General features: G+C 51.3%; 1 protein-coding gene across 1 annotated transcript in view; it reads left to right on the top strand.

The window, feature by feature from the left end:
* LOC119092930 (very low-density lipoprotein receptor) overlaps positions 1 to 19565 on the top strand; it is a 30614-nt gene extending 11049 nt beyond the window's left edge. Inside the window, exons 2-8 of the mRNA XM_037215827.1 lie at positions 9771 to 9930; positions 10695 to 10826; positions 12886 to 13041; positions 13910 to 14059; positions 18159 to 18322; positions 18712 to 18961; positions 19537 to 19565. Coding sequence (XP_037071722.1) covers positions 9771 to 9930; positions 10695 to 10826; positions 12886 to 13041; positions 13910 to 14059; positions 18159 to 18322; positions 18712 to 18961; positions 19537 to 19565 — 1041 coding nt within the window. The remainder of the gene's footprint in view (positions 1 to 9770; positions 9931 to 10694; positions 10827 to 12885; positions 13042 to 13909; positions 14060 to 18158; positions 18323 to 18711; positions 18962 to 19536) is intronic.
* The last annotated feature ends 1576 nt before the right edge of the window (positions 19566 to 21141 follow it).

Genomic DNA, 21141 nt, shown 5'->3' with positions numbered 1-21141 from the left:
GTTGTCTTTCCGCCCATCACAGAACTTTTCGATACCATTAAGTGAACTTTCCCGATAGCTTTTGCACCTCTTACACAGTTCTGGTTTCGCAAATCCCCACCATCTGCAAACTTAAGTTTGGGAGGTAACTTTGGGTGTTTGTTTATAATACACCATGTGGAGCTCTTCAGACAGTGTAGCTTTTTCCAGCGTTGCGTACACGGTATGCAAAAATAAAATCACAACATCCTGTTTCCCAATCATATTCCCGCGGATTTCTACTATCTCTGTGTTTAAAGTAAAGTATGCAATCGTAAAAGCACTAAGCTCCATAGTCTTTTTTAGAGTGTATGCTACATATCGCTGAATGATGAGTTATGTCCTACCCTGTATACCGGACGTTTCGAGTGAGGTATCAAGTTTAAAAAGGCTGTGTTATGTATTAAAAATAGCTGTCAGCACATTCCTTTACATTACATATTTCAATGATTGGACACCCTTGCTTTTGTAGTTGCCGCTGAATTGCCCAGCAACGCCTTCCACAACAGCTCTCTGAACAGGACGCATTTCGCCAAATTTCGTGATGACCAGCGCCTGCCGGTGCCTTGTGACTGACTTGTTGACCCGCTGACGGCGCGGAGGCACGGAGACGCGCATCTTCAGCTCCCATAAGATTAAACCGTTATTCAGCATTGCAAAGAACGCTACGAACTTCCGCTTCCTTCAGAACCTTTCGCATAATACGACAAGAAGGCTGCTCGTTTTGAGGCGTGGTCGGCAATGACGTTGTGAAGCAGTGGTCGGTGGATTGATGAAAACCTCCTGAACGCCCCTGCAAAGCATATCAGCTTCTAAAATTCAAAGAAGTCTCCCATTAAACAATCGCGAAACCCAAGGGCATCGAACCCAGTCATGCTAGACCAATGAGCCGCACAGCTCTTGCAGCTAGTCTTCTCTGGAGAGGCTGCGCGCAGCGCTGCTCGGGCTGTTCGGCCGCCGCCAGCACTCTCCGGGATTCTCCATCATGAATGGGTCACTCACTCGGCGCCAGCCCAGGGAAGCGGACGCGGCGGCGGCGGTCGACCGACCGCTCGCTCGCGCCTATGCAGATGGGCCTCCGAGACGCCGCCTGACCCAGGTGTAAACGACCTCTACTGGCCTTGAATTCTCCGAACGCTGTTTGCACCGCCGACTGGAGACAGGTTTACGGAAAAACGGCCGGGTCTGTGTACACGCCGCTGGCTGGCGAAACGGTCGAGAAGCTCCTGCATACATGCGGAGGCGGTGCCTCACTGGGGGCGGACATGACTGGCCATCTTGTCGCTTGCCCCTCCCCCCCCCCCCCCCACTCCGCATCCAGACCTACCTAATTATTCGAAGTGGTCGAATCGCGGTATTCTATCAATCCCGAAAATCACAGTGGCCTTAATCCACGTATAGCCCCATAGTGCGAGCACGCCCCATGCAACCCACGCCAAACGGTTGCGGCCGTTTGGTTGGCCTGTCTTGCCGTGTCCAGCGCTCCCGCGCCGTTGTGACGTCGGGCCTCGATCCTGCCGTGTCCAGCGCTCCCGCGCCGCTGTGACGTCGGGCCCCGACTCTGCCGTGCCCAGCGCCCCCGCGCCGCTGTGACGTCGGGCTTCGACCTTACCGTGTCCAGCGCTCCCGCGTCGCTGTGACGTCGGGCCTTGACCCTGCCGCGTCCAGCGCTCCGGCGTCGCTGTGACGTCGGGCCTCGACCCTACCGTGTCCAGCGCTCCCGCGCCTCTGTGACGTCGGACCCGGCGCACAGCTTCGAGCGCCTCGATGCCGACCAAGCGGATGCCGCGTGGGCGCACCGTTACCGGCGGCGCGCGCCGCAGACGAGGGGCGAGCGCCGCGATCGGCCGCGACGCGCCGCAATCAGCGCCCATTGTGCGCGGCTGACCGGCGGCGCCGGCGGCGCGGTGCCGCTGCGGACGGCCGCCTGTGGGCCACGGCCCCCGCGTGCGGACGCGCTGGTGAGCCGCGCCGCGTCTGCTGCCGAATTACGGAGCGGACGCATGGTCGCCAGGTGTGGTGTGGCAGGCTGAGTTCGCTCGGTTATCACGCTGCGCACCGTGCCTGTTCTCCGTCCTTTGTGTGTGTTACGCGGCGCTCCGCGGAGGCGGGACGGACACGCTCCGATTATGGCCCCAACTTGTCATGCCATCATTTTAAGACATGTCTGATCCAAGCACTGCACACTAAATTGATGACTTGCTTCGCATAGCGAGGTGCAAGTCCGAGCCCACCATTATCCTTTAACCTAGTCACGTGACTTCGCCCCAGTCACGCAGCAGATGGGTCACATCACACCTTGCTGTCGTCACTGAGATTATCACACCGACACCCCGTCTCCGAGCTGTGGACAATCTGGCTGGCTGCCCACATGCCTAGGTCAGTGACCCCACCCATACCCATGTCATCCCACGCCTAAGTGCCCAGGCTGATCACTGCACGCCTTATCCACCTGCATGAGGCGGTCGCATTCACGCACGGAGGATGATCAGAAAAGTTGGTGTGGCTAGGCGCCCGGGGCGAGTATCCTTCAGCGCATAAATATGAATTAATATAATATAAATATAAATATGAATTTTATGGTGATATGGTCCTATGGCCATTTTATTGAAAGCTGAAGCTGATGTGACACCCACAACATCATAGTTACCTCACCAATAACCACGTGGCTCCATAAGTACGTCCCTGCAGGCTGATCACATGATTCCTCGGCCATGTCCCTGCGTCCGTCACGCTCCCCTCTTCTGACGTACCTTGGTCGGTCTGCTACACTCTGTACCGTCCAATTATTTGAGTTGCTCGTAGCTCAATCATATGGCGCCTTAACCTCCGCCTACGCCCCGGGGAAGGTCACGGTGACCTATGCCCGGGCCTCTGAGCTTGTCACAAGGCCCTCTTGCACCGTCCTTTAAGTCTGAGCTCGTCGCATTTCATCTTGTTTCCAAGCCTCTGAGCAGGTCGCGGCACGCTCTGTCTGTGTTTCTGAGATGGTCGCTGTATCCTCATCACGAAAGCAGGCAGCTGGGGCTGGCGACACGCTCGCTCGAGGCGTAAAAACCCATGATTGCCGGCACGACGGCACCTTCTGCGGTGGCGTGACACGTATTTGCCAGGCATGCGGTGTAGCCACTTAAAGGTGCTGAAAATATTGTCATTGTGCTGTTCATGTGCAGCCCCAGCGACAAGGCGAATAATCCGTCTTATTTTTACATGCTGCGAAAGCAAAGTGAAGCATTGCTGCACTCACGTTAACATAATTGGGTCGCGTCGTAGGACACCTGGAGGAAAAATGCGGATATATTTTGCCAGCTGTCGTATTCACTCGCACAATTACATATATGTACATTCTAAGCATATTATATTCATGTATGGGGCAATTCGCCTGGCTGTAAGGAATGAAGTACAGCGATGTGGCATCCCGAAGATCCCGGTCAGGTGATCCAGCGAATGTGTCACAGTTCATCAGTCACGATCACAGAATTCATCTCATACGAGCCAGTGCTGCAGTCTGCCTTGTTCCTATTCGCCGTCGAAATCTAGGAAATACCTGAGCAAAGCGTGTGAGGCCCAGAACGCGTGAGGCCCGGAGCGTGTGAGGTCCGGAGCGTGTGAGGTCCGGGGTGTGTGGGCCCCGGAGCGTGTAAGGCCCCGAGCGCGTAAGGCCCGGATCGTGTGAGGCCCAGAGCGTGTGAGGCCCCGAGCGCGTAAGGCCCGGATCGTGTGAGGCCCAGAGCGTGTGAGGCCCAGAGCGTGTGAGGCCCGGAGCGTGTGAGGCCCAGAGCGTGTGAGGTCCAGAGCGTGTGAGGCCCAGAGCGTGTGAGGCCCGGAGCGTGTGAGGCCCAGAGCGTGTGAGGCCCAGAGCGTGTGAGGCCCGGAACGTGTGAGGCCCAGGGCGTGTGAGGCCCAGAGCATGTGAGGCCCGGATCGCATGAGGCACGCAGCGCGCGTCGACCAATGCAATGCACAATGCAATGCAATGCAACGCTGGACGCGACCGCGGAGCTATTGACGCACCACCGCGGAGCTATCGACGCACCACCGCGGAGCTATCGACGCATCACCGCGGGGCTATCGACGCACCACCGCGGAGCTATCGACGCACCACCGCGGAGCTATCGACGCACCACCGCGGAGCTACCGGTCAGCCGGGAGCCCTGCGCCGCCGCCGGCGCGCCAGCCGGCGCCGACCCTGGCCGCCAGCTCTCCGACAAACGGACCGGACCACGCTCGGCCGGCGCCGTTTAAACAATAGTTTATTTCACTTGCGGTCCGGGCCTGACACAATGGCCGGTCGGAGCGGACCGCCGCCGCCGCTATTATGTCGTGACACGGGTGGCCGGGGCGCCGCCTGTCTCGCGCCCAGGCGGCCGCCGGACGCACCGCGCTCCGCGGCCCCGTAGCCGCCGCCGGCGCATTGTGCCACTCGCGACACGGCTGAAGACTCTGGGGCGGACAATACGCGTGAGATGGACCGACCGGCGGCACGGCGATGGCGTTGTGTAACGTGTCGTAACGTGTCGCTCACCTAAACTGAGGCGTCAGTTCACCCGTGTGAAGGTGATTGATGGTGTCAAAACACGCCACAGAGCGTGCGGTCTCGACTGCTTGGTGTTGCCTGCTTCATAACGCTGTGTGCAGAATATCAATTTGACAGGTGATGGGGGATTATCCTTTTTTACTTGCATGCGGTGTTGTGAAGAACATGTTTGGTACTAGACCTCTTCCAGTGTATTTGTGCTCAAAATGAATGACGAGTGAGGGCCACGCGTGCAGAGTGGCAGCCTCATCTTTACTTTAGGCAAGCTAGTAGCTTGAATAGACATGATGAGGCTCTTAAGGTTGTGCAGTATTACCGCGCACTGATAATATATAACTACTTTCATCCGAAATCTGGAACGCCGTTATTGCTAAGGCATATTAGAGATAGATGTATTTTCTACCATGCGTCCATCTCTCAATTCTCCAGGTTATCCTACGAGGAAGAATCCTATAAGTACTGTCTTATTTAGTTGTATGATGTTTCTCACGAACGCACTCATCAACTAACGTAACTCTGTTATTGCAAGAAAACCAGCAAAGCCTGCTAATGTAAGATTAAACGAGAATATATTTATTAGATTTGATCAAGTTTTAAGAAATTCTAAATTTTAAATTTTAATTAGATTTAAAGAATTTGACCAATCGAAAACAGATTATCGGTGCGTCACGTTAAGAGTTATGGGATCTCCTCCTGATTCTTTAAGTCTTTTTCTTCTTACTAACCACTCGATCATTACGCTGCAATTGCTTTTTGGTACGTTATGTCCGAAATGTATTTACGTTGCCTTTGGCGACGCGGTATTAATACTGGGGCTTAGACATACAGTGGGCCCACACTGCATGGAGAACAACGCGTTACCTGTCTGCAGTCTTCACTGGATGAAGTTGGAAAGCCGATATATTTAACAGGACATATTTTGGTTGCTCATGGAATCATCCAATTTGAAAATGCTGCTAGGCACAATTTGACGGAGAAAACTCGGATGTAAGCCAACCATCTCAGGTACATTCCATTCGTAAATGTTTCGTCAGAAGTTCCACGGAGGTCGACTCGGAAAAAGGAGCTGGGGGGGGGGGGGGGCATCGTTGTTCTTCCTGTAATTAACACTTGACGCATGATGTATGGGATGTCGTCTTGAGGAGGACATAACCTAACATCTTGTAAAAACCATAAAACAAGCTCGATCTTAATACATATTGTAGAAAACCAGGATCCCTTGATCCGGCTCTGTGCTGCCCCCCCCCCCCCCCCCCCCTCCCCTGAGGCTTGCGGGAGGGATGACAGGCATCGCCCGGCAAGTTGACTAGACATGTGCGCTTTGGAACCGAGGAACGAAATAAGAGATTTCACGTAATGATCGTGGAAGTCCCTCTCGCTTAACTCTGGCCATCATTCATAGCGTTTCCACTTACCAGTAATATATAACACTGATCATCCTTTTCCAAGCATTAGGGATGTTCTCAAAATCTGCAAAGACATCGAGGTCAACAGACATGTCACAACAGAAACAGAGCTTTCTTCCGCGAGCCGCCAGCATGCGTTCTTGCATTGAATCTTGGTTCCATAAATGTTTATTAGGTTGTGAGTCAACTTTTTCCGCCGCTTTGCTTCGCCGCGAGACTCGCATACCCTAAAATTCGCGCATGCTGAGACCCGTTTTGGCGCAAATGGCTTCCATTGTCCCATAAAATGAATATATCTGCAGACATAAGTATGATTGTTTAGATATCATGGATAAGGGCAAATGAAACGGGGTCCTTAGTATGCTGCGTTGAGAGTTACGGAATGTTCTCCTGGATCTTCCCTGCCTCGCCTCGCTTTGTTAGGACCGAAAACAAAGTGCAAAAGTGCCCTTGTGGTGTGTTTTGGGCCTGATTGCGGATAATAAGATGCGTTCTGGACTAGAGATTTCCTGTTCGTCCTGGTATAAGCAAAATTAGATAACAACTGTCAGGTCTTCCAAGATACCATGTAATGGGCGCTGCATGACCTTTAGCAGTCGATGCGCCCTAAAACCCCAAATCATCACCATCATCATCAAGATACCATGTAAAGGAGCAATAAGTATAGGCAGATATTTCACGATTCATCCGTCCACCTTGATCGATGATTTTGTGCGAGGAAGGTTCTCCTCCCTTCTGATGGCCGGCACCGTTCCGAACACGGTTTATCATCGGAGGCGACCTTACAAGAACGAACAGTATGTGCCCTTCACTAGCAGAACCTTCTGAAAAAGGTTAAAGCTTTTGATGATTCACAATGAACGTCACGCGCCTTTTCAGTGCTCGCGCAGAAATATAGCTATTTGTCCCCGTGAAGTGCCCACAATAGTGAAGAGCTCTTTCAAACAATTCTCAGCATACTAACGTAAGCATTTGAATGCCACCTAATTTTCTGAAACTGTTACAGTGCATGACAAAAATGCCGCCTCGCGGTAGGTTTATTGTTACCAGAAATATAACATCAAAACACGTTCACATACTTCTCGACCGTAAGATATTAACACGCGCACGAAGCTCGGTCCCTTTGATGTATCAGGCACGTACTGAGCCCAAAATATATGCCGTAGTGTTATTTATCACGTTCACGTCTGCACTGAGCGGCACTGTTCTGTGCAGTGGAAGATTAACTGTTGACATTGGTTTTAACACCGCACCTTTCACTTGCGTCACACAGCCACGCGATTTTAAAGCTCAGAGGTGGATTGTAGCACGAGTGAAGCGGCATCGGGTGGGGTGGTGCGAGTCTGCCGACGCCTGGCGCCCCGCGTGACTGGAGCGCCGTCGCACGCGACGGACGCCATCGGACATTACGGACGCCGTGACACGCCGCGGACGCATGCGTGACGAGCTGTCGCCCGAGCCCGGGCGGGGCGGGGCGGTATCGGTCGGTGGCGCTGGAGCGTGCAGTTACGACCGGCGGCCGTCCGGAAGGTTCCCGGTGGGCGGAACGGAAGCGGTGCCGGCCGGACTGCCGCAAGCTCTGCCGACAAAGCGGGCATTCACCCACTGTGGCTGCCACTGGTCGACAGCAGCAGGCCGATCACACGGCAGGCGCCACCAGCTGGGAGCTCTTGCTAGATGGGGCGCATACTGCCACGTGGAGCACGGTTTGCGCGGTGGAAGGTTCACGGGCACCGTTCTGTGCATATCTTTGTACAACTAAGCTAGACAGCCAAACAGATCACTGAAAAGTGACGACACAACAGTGTGCAGCCAGCAGATGCCGACGTCAAGGGCCAAGTGAACAGGTTGCTCGGATGCTGAGCCGTCGATGCGTTGCTTCTCTGAGCGTTGGTTCTCGGAATGAACTGATAAACTGCACCTTAATTGTTGTTAATTGGAGTTTTAGGGCGCGTCGACTACTGTGGTCATTTTGCGCCCAAGCTGCACCTTAGGTACTTTTTTAAAGGGAGTGTCTCACCTTCGGGGCACATGTCAAAACATATTGTACTGAATCCTCAGGACCAGTTATGTTTAATAAAAGTACGAGATAGTGCCGCTGCAGCACCATCAAGGCATGTTAAGGACATCAAATCTCATTATTTTCGAGTCCAAATTACGCTGTCAACGCTTAGTAACAGCACTACGCTTCTTCCCTACCGCCGTGACTGCCATCGTCATGAAAACCGCCGAAGCACCTCCACTGGCGCGAATGAAAGAACATTTGTAATGACTCAGCTGGTGGCAAGAGGCTGTTATCAAGAAGCACATTGGTTTACGCCATGCATCAGTGCATCACTTTAGACCATGTCATACTTCCATTCCCAAAGCCTAAGTGCACGTCGGAAAGAGTTATTGAAGTAAACACCATAGGAGAAAAATAAAAGTCGCAGCATAACGTTTCGTATAATTTTCGGAATCATGGCTTCATGTTCGTTTATTTTTTGTATAAGATTATGTTTCAGGCTTTCATAGCATTTATTGCATAAGCACTTTGTCAAGCTTGTGTGATGCAAGCATTACATAACATACGCGCTGGGAAAAGCAAGGTAAATAAAATGTATGAAATTCATGGTGATGCGCAGGAAATCCAATCAGGTTTCTCCCCCAGGAATGGCTGCTTAAAATAGAAAGTCTGAGCTGTTCGGAGGGATTTCAAGAAAACTGTTATCAGTGGTCAAATTGTACGCATCTTATCTAGCAATCAGTAAAAAGTACAAAAAGTGGCATGCTGCATTTAAAATGAGGATATGCTTTTTGCTTTTTCATCTCGATAAAACAGTGGTATCAGCCTTATTCCTCGGAGAAAACCCAGAGGAATAAAAGTATGTGTTGACATTTTGGCAACATGCCGTTATCAAACGAATAGCAGAAGAATAATAGCACTTCTGGCATTTGTTTTGATACAGCCATATTGTCGAAATATCAACGCATCTATATCTCCACTTCTCTGATTTTTTCTTCGAGGAAGAAGGCTATTACTGCTGTCTTATCTCTGTTAATAATGTTCCTCGCTAATGCACTTAACAACTGACGCAGCTTTTCATCTCGCCTTCTCTGTGCGTTGCTGTCATTAATCAAAGGATGTTAAAAATGTCAAAGGATGTTAGGATCTGACCAACAAACACTCCCGTCGCGCTACAATCCTCGCTACACGACTTAAAGCCTCTGAGCTGTGAGGCGGCTCAAAAAGTACCTGCTTGTGCTGTGGGGATGGGGTCGCATGCCTACAGAGCAGCCACCGGCAACTAAAAGGTCGTGCACGCGTGGGAACAAGCAGTTTGAAAGTTCTCCTGAGTGACATAGACCATTATTTACATGTATCGACGTAGGATTGTTGTCAACCAAAAGGAAAAGGCATGACCTTCCCCATGGCACACCTGTCCCTACATCCATGTGCCAGTGGGCTGCAGCCTGCTGTGTTCCAGGTCGTGCTGCTGCTGACGGCCTGCTGTGTTCCAGGTTGCTCTGCTGCCGACGACCTGCCGTATTCCAGGTCGAGCTGGAGCTGACAGACTTGCTGTGTCCCAGGTCGAGCTGGTGCTGACGGCCTGCCGTGCTCCAGGTCGTGCTGCTGGTGACGGCCTGCTGTGTTCCAGGTCGAGCTGGTGCTGACAGCCTGCCGTGTTCCAGGTCGAGCTGGTACTGACAGACTTGCTGTGTTCCAGGTCGAGCTGGCGCTGACGGCCTGCCGTGTTCCAGGTCGTGCTGCTGCTGACGGCCTGCCGTGTTCCAGGTCAAGTTGGTGCTGACGGCCCGCCGTGTTCCAGGTTATTCTGCTGCTGACAGTGACCGCGGCCGCCGCCGAACTCGGGCGGCCGTGCCTGCGAGACAGCAACTGTGCAGACGTGGCCAACAGTCGCTGCTGGCGGCGCCGCTGCGTCTGCGAAAGATTCTACGTGCAGTTGAACAACACAGCCTGCCTGCCGCGTACGTTGCGAACCGTAGCTGGGCGTGCAGGGAGAGGCGTCTTGCGGCAGTGGCCAACAGCAGTGGCCCTGGTTTGTCATGCTTACGTCTCTTAGCGTGTGCCAATATATGTCGGGTTCCAATCGGTCGCCAGCGTGGGAAGTCGCTTTAGAAAGCAAAACGGCGTCACTTATTAGCTCCAGCAAAAATCGTAAAATTTTGATGTTATCCTAAGGCACAATAAATTTCCGTTTTATGGGGCACAGGCTGAGACGAAGGCTGAATAACCAAAAGCTGAATAACCAAAAGCTGAATAACCAAAAGCTGAATAACCCAAAGCTGTTAAGTGCGCATCCGCAAGACCAACTCATCAGAAAAATATCGAAATGTCCTGCTCATTTTAAGGCAATGGATAATCTGACTCTGGCTACATTCATTTGGGAGAAGTAGAGAACAACGAGTTGGGCAAAGAACACCCAGAGTTGGCTGGTTGCACAGGCTGATGCATAAGGAACGTTGGGGGAAAGAATTTGAAAGTAAGGTCTCAACACGTTCGGGTTGCATTCAACACACGGTTATGCGCATGTTATATTGTTTCGATCAAGTACATTTCGCAGATACGTGTCACGGAGACCTTTTGCCGGATCTGGACTTGACTGACTGCTTGACGTGTTAACCAAAGCTCATAGCGTATCGGACTTGCTTACTGTGCCGACTTCGTCGTAAGGTCACGACATGGCCAGCCGGCCGTTAGCTGGGCCTTAACCGTACGTGTACTCCCACAGCGTCTCTGCTGGGCTTCCCCTGCGTGGAGGACGCCCAGTGCCGGTCGCGTGTCAAGAACACCGCCTGCATCCGCGGCGCCTGCCGCTGCAGTCTGGGCTTCTCCACATACAAACGGCACGCCTGCCTCGCACGTACGTTACACCTGCCATGACCCTGCTTCGGTCAGACAGGGCCGTCTTCTGTGGCCATGGGAACGTCAGAGCGTAGAGCCCATTGGTTGGCCATTTTCAATGTTTCTGGATGTTTCCAAACCTTAACTTAGGTTAACGCTTGTGTCGTGTTTTTTTTTTTTGACTGCTTAGAAGGGAATGCATCAATGGTAATCAGACGTCCTGAAATAAAGCTAAAAGCTAAAGCTTTTCGGCCCAAAATGACGCTTTTTGGTCCTGGTGATTGATATTTTTGGTGATGACATCGAAAACTTGCAGCTGGCGTGTCATTCATCCATAGCATATCACAGACCACCATAAACACATCTTGTAATTGTCGTGCGAAGAATGTTGGTGACGATCTACGCCATTATTCACACTGGCGTTGCGGCTACCTTGTTAGCCTGCTAAATGGTGCCTTCGTCACTGTCAACCAAGACTGCCGCCGGCTGAGTTTGCCGACGCCAGCCGCAGAGCTCGCGACTTGAAACAGATGTGCTCACTGTTGTCTTCATCGAGCTGGAATATTGAGGGAGACGTGTTCACTGTTGTCTTCATCGAGCTGGGAATATTGGGGAGACATGCTCACTCTTGTCTTCATCGAGCTGGAAATATTGGGGGAGACGTGCGCACTGTTCTCTTTATCGAGCTGGAAATATTGGGGAAACGCGCTCACTGTTGTCTTCATCTCGCTGGAAATATCGGGGAGACGTGCGCACCGTTCTCTTTATCGAGCTAGAAATATTGGGAGAAACGCACGCAACGCTGTTTTAATCCAGCTGGAACTAGGTGTTTTCATCGGGCTGGAAATATTGGGAGGGGGCCAACTGTTGTCTTTATCGGGTTGGAAATATTGGAAGAGACGCGCGCACTGCTGTCTTCATCGAACTGGAAATGTTGGGGAGGCTCGCTCACACTTATCTTCATCGAGCTGGAAACGTTCAGGTAGTCTTTGAAATACCATACTGTATACCTCATGAAGCCCCTCGTGCAGGAGACATATGGGGACTGCGAACTGCACTGAGTGACCTTCAATATCGCCATTTCAGCTCAAAGCTCCATACAATTGTGTATGAATCTCCATGCCTTTTAGCGGCGCATACGATATAAACCGTTCTTATTTCTCATGCTTTTTAAGAAGTCAACTATTACTTGAAAACACGATAGACTGTCGGAGGCCAAATTTCACATGACGGGAGCCAACCAAACATTGGGGAGGGCAGTTTGACAATGGGGCGCCTGTGACCCCGCAAAGACATGTAATCGGAACAATCGCCGGAACCATGACCCTGCGGAACTACCGCCGGGAAGCGTAGGAATGGCGTTGAACACCGGGACGTCTACCGCAGATTTTGGCGTTTGCAGTGCGAGGAGCGACATTTTGAGATGACTTACACATAATGCGCAAATCATCATGGCTCGCTATTTCCGCGGCGTACCAATAGTTGTGTCGCATAATATGTTAGGTTCGCTATTCCCGCGGCGTAGTCGTGTCACATAATATGTTCTGCTCGCTATTTCCGCGGCGTACCAATAGTCGTGTCACATGGTGTGTTCGGCTCGCTATTTCCGCGGCGTACCAATAGTCATGTCACATAGTGTGTTCGGCTCGTTATTTCCGCGGCATACCAACAGTCGTGTCAACTACGTTTAGCGTCCTGTGTGAGATCCTGTGCACTAAGTCGCTTCACGAGAACACGCTTACATGCGTTCGACTATTTCGGGCACCTGAAACTGTGAGGAACAGTCTCCCTCGCTCTGAAAGTCGTGTGGGACGCGTCCACCACGCCTCCCACGGTGTCGCTGCCCTAGGCTGCAGGCGTCGGTCAACAGACGGATAGCCTCTAGGCCCAGATCATTTGCACATGTGATGCATGCATTTGACTGGAACATATATCTGTTAGCTATCAGACAATAAGGAACAATGAGGCCGTGCAATTAAGCGCTGCGATCTGTATTCTTCACACGTGTTCAGATCAATATGTTCCTATGCCACTAGGGAAAGACACCCTTCGAGTCAAATAATTCATTCTTGTTTCAGCGGCAAAACTGAACGAGACCTGCCACACGCAGGACCAGTGCCATCTTGGGACAAAAGGAAGCCATTGCAAGTTCATCATCCCACGAGTTATTGGCAGATGTCAGTGTCCGAACGGCGCTAGCCTAGTGGGAGCAAAATGCTTGAGATCTGCTGCAAGTAAGTGGCTGCTCTTGTTTGACTAACACTCTCGCTCATGCGCTGGTCAAGGAATATGTATAAACGTGCTCGCTATTTCATCATCTTGGCTAGCTGAATGGCGATTCTGATCGCCCGTACCCAAAGGCCACAGTGATGGTCTGAGGGTTCAACGTTAAGTACGTCGCACAGGGTTCTCTTGCCGTGAAAAATTTATTACACCCAAAATAAACCACCGTACAAGCGTTGGATATGAAGCATGGAATACACTTAGCAATCGATCGTGACACTAAGAGTACCCGACTTTGCTACAGCAAAGCGAATATTTCCTCTGATTTTTAACATTCATATGCTTAGCTTGCCACAAAAGACTTGAATGAAAATGACAGTACGTGCAAGCGATGTATCCATCGCGGTTCATCATTTCATGCCGATGATTTATGCGGTATAGTGCGTTCTTCTCTTGCAACGAAGCGGTGCTTCGGCTGCGAGGCTTATCTGTTTTTGGATACATGACCATTACACGATTGCATGTTTGCTAACCGCTGAGCTGAAGGCCACACGACTGACGACATCCACCGACAGCGAGCCTTCAAAGAACTCGAACACGCGACTGTCATCCCTCACGACCAACGCAGCCTCGTCCCCAGAGCTTTCTATTCCATTTGCCCGAAAACTTTGCCCTAATTTGTTCAGAGCCTGTACGTTGTCCGCTGGGCACATGTCGGTCCGTGCCACACCAGGCGGACGTGTTTCGTTGCCGACGATCTGACGGTCTGTCCAGACGGTCTGGACGGTCTGGTCTGGTGTGGACGGTCTGGACTATCAGTGTTCGACTCTCTCCACAAGTATAGCACGATTGTGAGTGGTCGTCGCGTGTGACTGACAGAGCTAGGCAGCCGCTGCCAGCTGCCCACCGAGTGCGGCTTGATCGCGCACGCCCAGTGCGCCCAGCACCCGGACAAGCCCAGCACGTGCCGCTGCGCACCCGGCTTCACCGAGTCCAACGACCTCACCTTCTGCCGGCCGCTGTACAAAGGTAACCGGCCGTACCAAACAAACCTCGGTGAATTATACAGAGAACAGGCTGCTGGGAGCCAGTGGAGAATGGTTTAGGGGGAGGATTCGTGTTACCCAATACTTTAGGGTGAACAACCAACTTTCTGCTGGGAATGAACACAACTAACCGACCGGTTTCCTGGCGGGGTTCGCGGAAGAATAGTCCAAATTCTGCCGAAAGCAAGAGATGCGCGGCTAGACAACTAGATACGTTCTAAGCAACCGGCATAGCTAAGCAAGCTACCGAGGCAAGCTAGGCGACTAAGCATAGCTACTGTTCAAAGTTAAACAGCCAGTGGCTAAGCACTACGCAGATGAACCTATGTGCTGTAAAAGGACAAGGTTGGTCTCCGGCTAGACGACTAGGTGGTTAGGCACCAATCGGTGGGTTAGCAGCCGGAAACGGCTGGATGGTCCGGCTAGCTGGCCGAGAGGCTACCAGATACTTTTAAAAGATGTAACTCCAAGGATTAGAGCCGTGGAATTGGAATGCATAAAGCCACTTGGTTTATCATTCAGTCAAAATAACAGATCCCTGCATGCTTTAACTTAGACAGCATTGTGTTGTATTTGAAACCACAAGTACATACTTCACAACCGCTTTTGATACAGCATACTTTGATTCATAGTGGTTGGTTGTGGTGGATTCTCCTTAGTTGCTTAATCGTGTAATGTAACGTACGTACATCTACCGGACTTCAACAGTCGAGCGATCCTACATAATCTGTAATCAGTATACTGACCGTGCATACAGGTCCTTTATCGTAGTTTATGTGGGGCCCTTGAAGACAATGCCACATGTGCCCAAAGTTTAATAGATATAAAACAAGATTAAGTAAAAGTACTCCACTCAGCACATTTTTTTTATCAACATGGCCTCGGGTGGGGCGTTCAAATTGACCCTCCCGAAGGTTTTTTCAAAATGATTTCCGAGCGGTGCGGCGTAGCCGCGCCGCTCGGAAAATTGAATAGCAAATTGATATGAATTAATTTAAAAAATATGAATAGCAAATAAAAAATAATAATAAATATGAATAGCAAGTATAAAATTGAATAGCAAATTGTTCGGCATCAAATATTTAAATGTACTCTGTAAGGTCGCTGACCTATGACAGGTCAGAGTCAGACCATGGTTTCAGCGAAGGCAATTCCTAGGAAATCCTTCAATATTATCCAACAAATGAGTGTTAGACGAAGCCATACATCTCTGAGGTGCTTTCTTAGGCAACACAACAGTTGAATGAGCAAATTACATTGACCTAAGGTCAGGTATAAAGGTCACACCAAGGTCAAAACCAACCTGTTTTGTTACTCCAGGGCTTGCTGTATGGGATAGATCCTGGTGCTCATTTCGAGTTCATTAAAGGCAGGAATCGCATTATATATATTTCATCGATTTCTTAGAGGTCAGAATAGGTCATTAATCTAAGATGACCCTGGTCAACATTTTGTTTAAGGAGCATACTCTCTAGCGTAACTTTTGTCGCTTAGTCATACGCAAAACTTAAAGCAATCTTGTATTATTTTGGTAACTTTGACCTTCAAAAGGTCAAAAAAGGTCACTGAACTTGAGTGATAATTCGACCTTTTACTTAGAAACGGTTATCTAGGTTCCGGGGGGCATTTTGGAGACCAGCCTGGAACTTGACCTTGTTTGACCTTTTTTGACCCGAAGATCATGGCCTAGAAGCTGAAACTTTGGCCTGAGTGAGTTCACGTACAGATCAACACACCTTGTAAATTGGGTGTTTCTAGCTTTCTTAGTTCCCGAGATCTCAGGGGAGTCAAATTGATCCCCACCCGAGCGAAGGGTATCTAGGAGGCCACCCGAGCGCGTGTTTATTTTGCAGACTTTGACAAACTTTGTTCTGGCTTGTAAATTTTCAGAAATACCTGAAAAAATGGCTTTGTTCTTGGTGGAATAGGAATGATTAACTTGCGATTTTCAGATCGAGCTGGGTAAATCAGCTAGCCCGTGGGTTGCCAGGTAGATTTAAAATGATCTCAGTTGCTAAAAAGTTGGTGGATGCAGTCTCCACTTAGCACTTATCAGTAAAACTGCTTGTGATATCTAGAATTGGTCATTGATCATAAAGGCCTAGTTTCATGAAAGGAAATGTGAACCTAAGCGCACCAAGTCGATACGAGCCGATCTGGCATGAATGGACGTGTCGGTGATACTGCGCTGTTTTTCGCTATAGCCTTTGCGTTTTATTTTTCAGTATGTTCAATTCGCATAGTTAAGTACATACATTCCATGTGGCGCCAATCAGAGACTGTAATTTAATCTGATGAAACTAGACTTTGGTAACAAATTGGGCCAACCAGAGGGCAGCTGGCACCGGACGGAAAAACCACCGATCCGAACACTGCACCTTCCTAATATTCGCCGCCAGCCTTATCACAAAGTCTGAACATGAATGCACAAAGCCGAGACAAACGCATGATTCCAACAGCGTACGTTTCCAGCAAACAAATTTTTCACGAGCATATTTAGCTGTCCGTTAGTAGCTCGGCATTCATAAGAAAGTTTTCACTGAGCTGGGCGACGGCTGCCAATGTCTAATTCATTTGCAGGGTGCAACTGGGGCCATTTTAATTTCAGGCTCCCGCTGAAGACAGCCTTCATTTTCCTTGCAATCGCGACGACATTTCAAATTTCATGCAAGAGCTCACTTCTGCGTGTAGGTCCAGCGCAGATCTTACGTCACTCACGCGGGTGTTTATTCGAGCACAAGGCGGCGCGTAGGTGTGTTCCTGGGTCCGTAGACGTGGGTGTATTTATTAATCGTAAACTGCAAGCAAGTAAACCACTTGCATTTCTCCACTCCACTTCAACAGCTACACAATTGAGTGAAAGAGCGAACTAGGAATCCAGTTCCTACGAAGTAGGTCACACGCAAGGTACCTTGCGTAATGAAGCGCCCTGTGCAGAGCTTCACGCGTTAGGTAATACATCGTTCCTAAACATAGGTGCCGATATCTTTAGTGAAGACGCAGGCGTTTATCATCACAAGCCTGGAATGAAACCTGAGAACATTACTGTATTTTTGTTCCAATAACTTCTCTCATTCCGACTCGTTCAGCTGAAGTTCAGGCCGGCGTTCTGCGCCTTCTGACAGCTCGGTCACCACGACTCGCCGCTGAGTGACGGCAGGACGTCAGAAGCTCGTCTGTTCTGTCCACGGGAATGCTAAAAACTTCCCTAACGTCATTCACTAAGATAGTGATAACATTCCTAGCTGGCTGCTTGTTTGTGCTCGACTTTGGAAGTGAATATTCTCGCGAGCACTCCGTGCACAAGAAGGGATTAGGCGTCACAAGATTGACACTGAGCAGATAATTCCGTGTTTACGTTCGTGCTGACGCAACTCACGTATCCGTAAGCAGTGTTTGACCTCCAAAACGCATTGGCGCAGTGTGGTCTGCTTGAAGCGCGCCGCCCACGTGGACAAATATTACATTATCAGCTGTCTGGACGCTACTGCGCATTTAAGCTGCTTCTCAGTAGCCGAATTCTGAAAAATGTGCAGTGATTTCGAAATTCACAGTTTTGATTTCAATCTTGAATTGTAGTGATTTCGAAATTTACAGCACTCATCTGCGACTGATATCCATCGCTTTTAACAACGGGCCGCCTTAGATAGGACAGTACATCAGCCTCATTCCTCGAATAACAGCCAGGAGAATGGAGATATAGTTGGGTAGATGTTTCGGCCACATGCCTTTATCGAAACGATAGCAGAAGCACTAGGTCACGTTTCGATAAAGGCATATTGGCGAAATATCAACCCAATTACATCTCCATTCTCCTGCTTTTTATCCGAGGAATGAGACTAATAGGTACTACTGCCTTATCTATGTGAATAATGTTCCTCGCTAATGCACTGAACAACTAACGAACATCCATGATAAAGACGCGCTCTGTTTCCAATCTAGGGAGCGTCTAACAAATGATGTACAAATGAATGCTAGCTATGAAGCAGCGCCGCCGCAATGATGTCCAGCTGGGCGTGACCTCGTCGCCGCCACCCCTTGTGACTTTCCTTTGATCTAAAACTTATCATGTCGGTCGCCAGAGGCGCCAGCGCTGCCGGCGGCGCTCGGTCAACCGTGCGTGGCGTCAGCCGCGTGTAGGGCGGCCGACCCAAACTCGCACTGCGAGGCCGGCCGGTGCCAGTGCGACCAGCCGTCGACCGAATGCAGCGCCGACAACATCGGCTGCTTCAACCACACCTTCCAGGTCAGTGACGCGCACAGGTGCCGCTTGGCCACTACTCTGAATAGAGTGACGCTCAGCTTGGCTGACAATCGCTGGAGCATTCCCACAAACAGGCCCACGACAATGACAACTGGCCTGCCCAGGAGAGGCCTCTAATATAGCCTGCTACGTCTCTAATCATGGCTCTCCGCTTCAGCTGACGCGCGGTCTAAAGTTTAGCGTGATGGCATCGATTTTAAACGGCTATTAATCTACGACAAAGAGCATGTCAAACTCTGGACGCCATCATATTTCAGCAATGACTTCTGTGAGCAGAATTCAAGCATTCATATCCAGTGCGAAAGTCTGTCAGCCTAATGTTCTGAGATGGGATGACACCGCAGCTGGCCACGGCACTTATCGCCTTTCAGTGCCGCGCCACCGGTCGCTGCATCAGCTGGTACTTCGTCTGCGACGGCCGCGACGACTGCGGCGACGGCTCTGACGAGCTGCTGTGCCGCCCGCCGCACGGGTGTCCGACGCTGACGCACGCCTGCGCCAGCGGCCAGTGCGTCAGCCGAGCGCGACTCTGCGACGGCGTGCGCCACTGCGACGACGGCAGCGACGAGCTGGGATGCCGCCGCCCGGCCCGAGGGCTGGCCGATCTGCTGGCGCCACACAGTAATCGTCGGCGGCCTGGGCTGGCCAGGAGGGCGGGGCGACCGACGGGTGCCGCAGGATAATTGTCAAGGGCGCATGGGGTTCATTCGGGTTCGTCTGGCTGCTGTCAGACGGGCCGGCATCAGAGGGCGTCTCGCATGGGCTGCCGGCACGCGGAGCGAGCACCCGCTGGCCATGGCTTCCCCGTATGGCAGCCCTTGTACTTATACTGCTTGAGGGTCGGGGGTAGTCTAATGACGATCTCTTGCAGGCTTTACGGATGATTTATAAGTATTTGATGCTGTCGTATTGTTTTTGTTGCTGTGTCGCGACGTTTGCCAATATTCCTCAGTGGTTCATAACCACAGAAGCCACACTTTCCATAGAGGTCTGGCTCTATTTCCCAACATGTGTGCATTTTCAGTATGGTTATTTAACCGAGGCAAGTGACCACTTAAGACGCGGGCTTCCTCGTCGTCTATGACCCCCATCAATATTTTGGTGGCAACGTTTGTCGACGAAACACGCAAGTGTCGGCGTCTGACACTGCGGTGTCTGTACCGTGCCCTGTCCACCCCCTACCCCGCCCGCACGAGTCCTTCTCTGCCTGCTCGCCTCCGGTTAAACCATGCCGTGCTTGCCCCCGCCCGTGCCCCGTCTTATAATGTCTGCGCGCGCCCGCAGCCTGCCCAGCCGGCAGCCTGCAGTGCCGCTCCGGCGCCTGCCGGCCGGCCGCCACCTTCTGCAACGCCGTGCTCGACTGCGACGACGGCTCCGACGAGCCGCACGCCGCCTGCGTGCTGGGCAGCGTGCGCGACGGCGTGCCCTGCCCGTTCCGCTGCGACAGCGGACGCTGCCGCTCCACTGCCATCCTGTGCACAGGCACCGACGGCTGCGGCGACGCCTCTGACGAGGCGCGCTGCCGCACCTGCAGTGAGTGACGCCACGCCCGCCCGCGTTACGCCTCATCTGTGACGTCACGCCTCACATGTGATGTCACGCATCGCCTATGGCGTCACTCCTGAACTGTGGCTTCACGCCTCACCTGTGGCCGACCTGCCCGTCTAGCACGGCCGGGGCGGGGCAAAGCAAATTGACGTGAAGAAAGTGCACGTACACGGCAGGCGAAGGGTGGCGCAATAGCTCACACGCATGGTCCTGTGGCCCCCCGTTATTGGAGGGAGCTGGAGGGGTCGGGAGATGGTCGGGGGACCCGATTTCATTCCATCTTGTGTTCCCCATCGTGGTGATAGGGGGTTCCAAACGTTCTGCTGCACTTCCAGCTGGGTCGCTCTCCTTAACACCTATCCTTAAGGTATGTGTCTCTTAGTCAGCAGCGTGCGATGGAACTTAGTGATTACGAAAAGTGGTTAGAAATGGTGAAATGGTATCAAATTTTTCCTAGTACCGTAGAAAGCATAGTCGTTCAAAGTTGTTACACAAGAGTCGAGCGAGTATGGGAGACGCTTCTGGTGTCAATTTCGGGATAAGCTGATATATTTACTTTCTATGTTCGATGCACCGATGTCACTGCATCCGTCTACAAGCGATATTAAAGTTGTGTCTGTCGCAGTATCCCGTACACTTATATTGTCATACCTGGTTACAGAGTGCCCAAGCTTCAAAGCAAGAGCTCGGAGCAGCAAACCATACAAGTTCTATGGATGAAAGCTAGTTTCGTCGTGGTGAACAGTGCGATGTGCAGATGCTTGTGCGAACATTTGCGGTGATTTGTGGAGTGCGAGACCCTGATCGGTCCTGATCAGGTGGCTAATCTGCGCAGTGTCACAAGGATCCCGGCCACATTGTCACGTGGGATCGCGTGCAAACTGGCTGCTACTAGACACACACATATGCACACACACATCCGTCAGATGGCGACAAACGCATGCCGGCGTTGTTTGTTTATGCCATTAATGACATCAGGCATTAGTGGACAGTGTTCAGCGAAGGCGAGCTGCTGCTGGCGTGAAAAGGAACCGGGTGTCTTCTGGAACCTGGCGCAGCCTTCGTCGTTGTCCTTATTTTCCCGCCGTCCCGTAATAATCCTAGTCGATGCCGAATAGGTAGGGAGAGTTAATGTGATATGTCAATGCGTTTGACTATGGTGTTCAGCATGCTGAGGGCAATCACTGCACAGATGTCAACGATCGTTGTTTTAGCTGGGTTCGAACGCGCTTCGACGCTGTGTCCTTGAAAGC

The sequence above is a fragment of the Pollicipes pollicipes genome, unplaced genomic scaffold (genome assembly GCF_011947565.3).
Source record: "Pollicipes pollicipes isolate AB1234 unplaced genomic scaffold, Ppol_2.1 Scaffold_3694;HRSCAF=4334_pilon_pilon_pilon, whole genome shotgun sequence".
Taxonomy (NCBI): domain Eukaryota; kingdom Metazoa; phylum Arthropoda; class Thecostraca; order Pollicipedomorpha; family Pollicipedidae; genus Pollicipes; species Pollicipes pollicipes.
The sequence above is the reverse complement of the archived record's forward strand: the minus strand, read 5'-3'. Positions and strand labels throughout refer to the sequence as shown.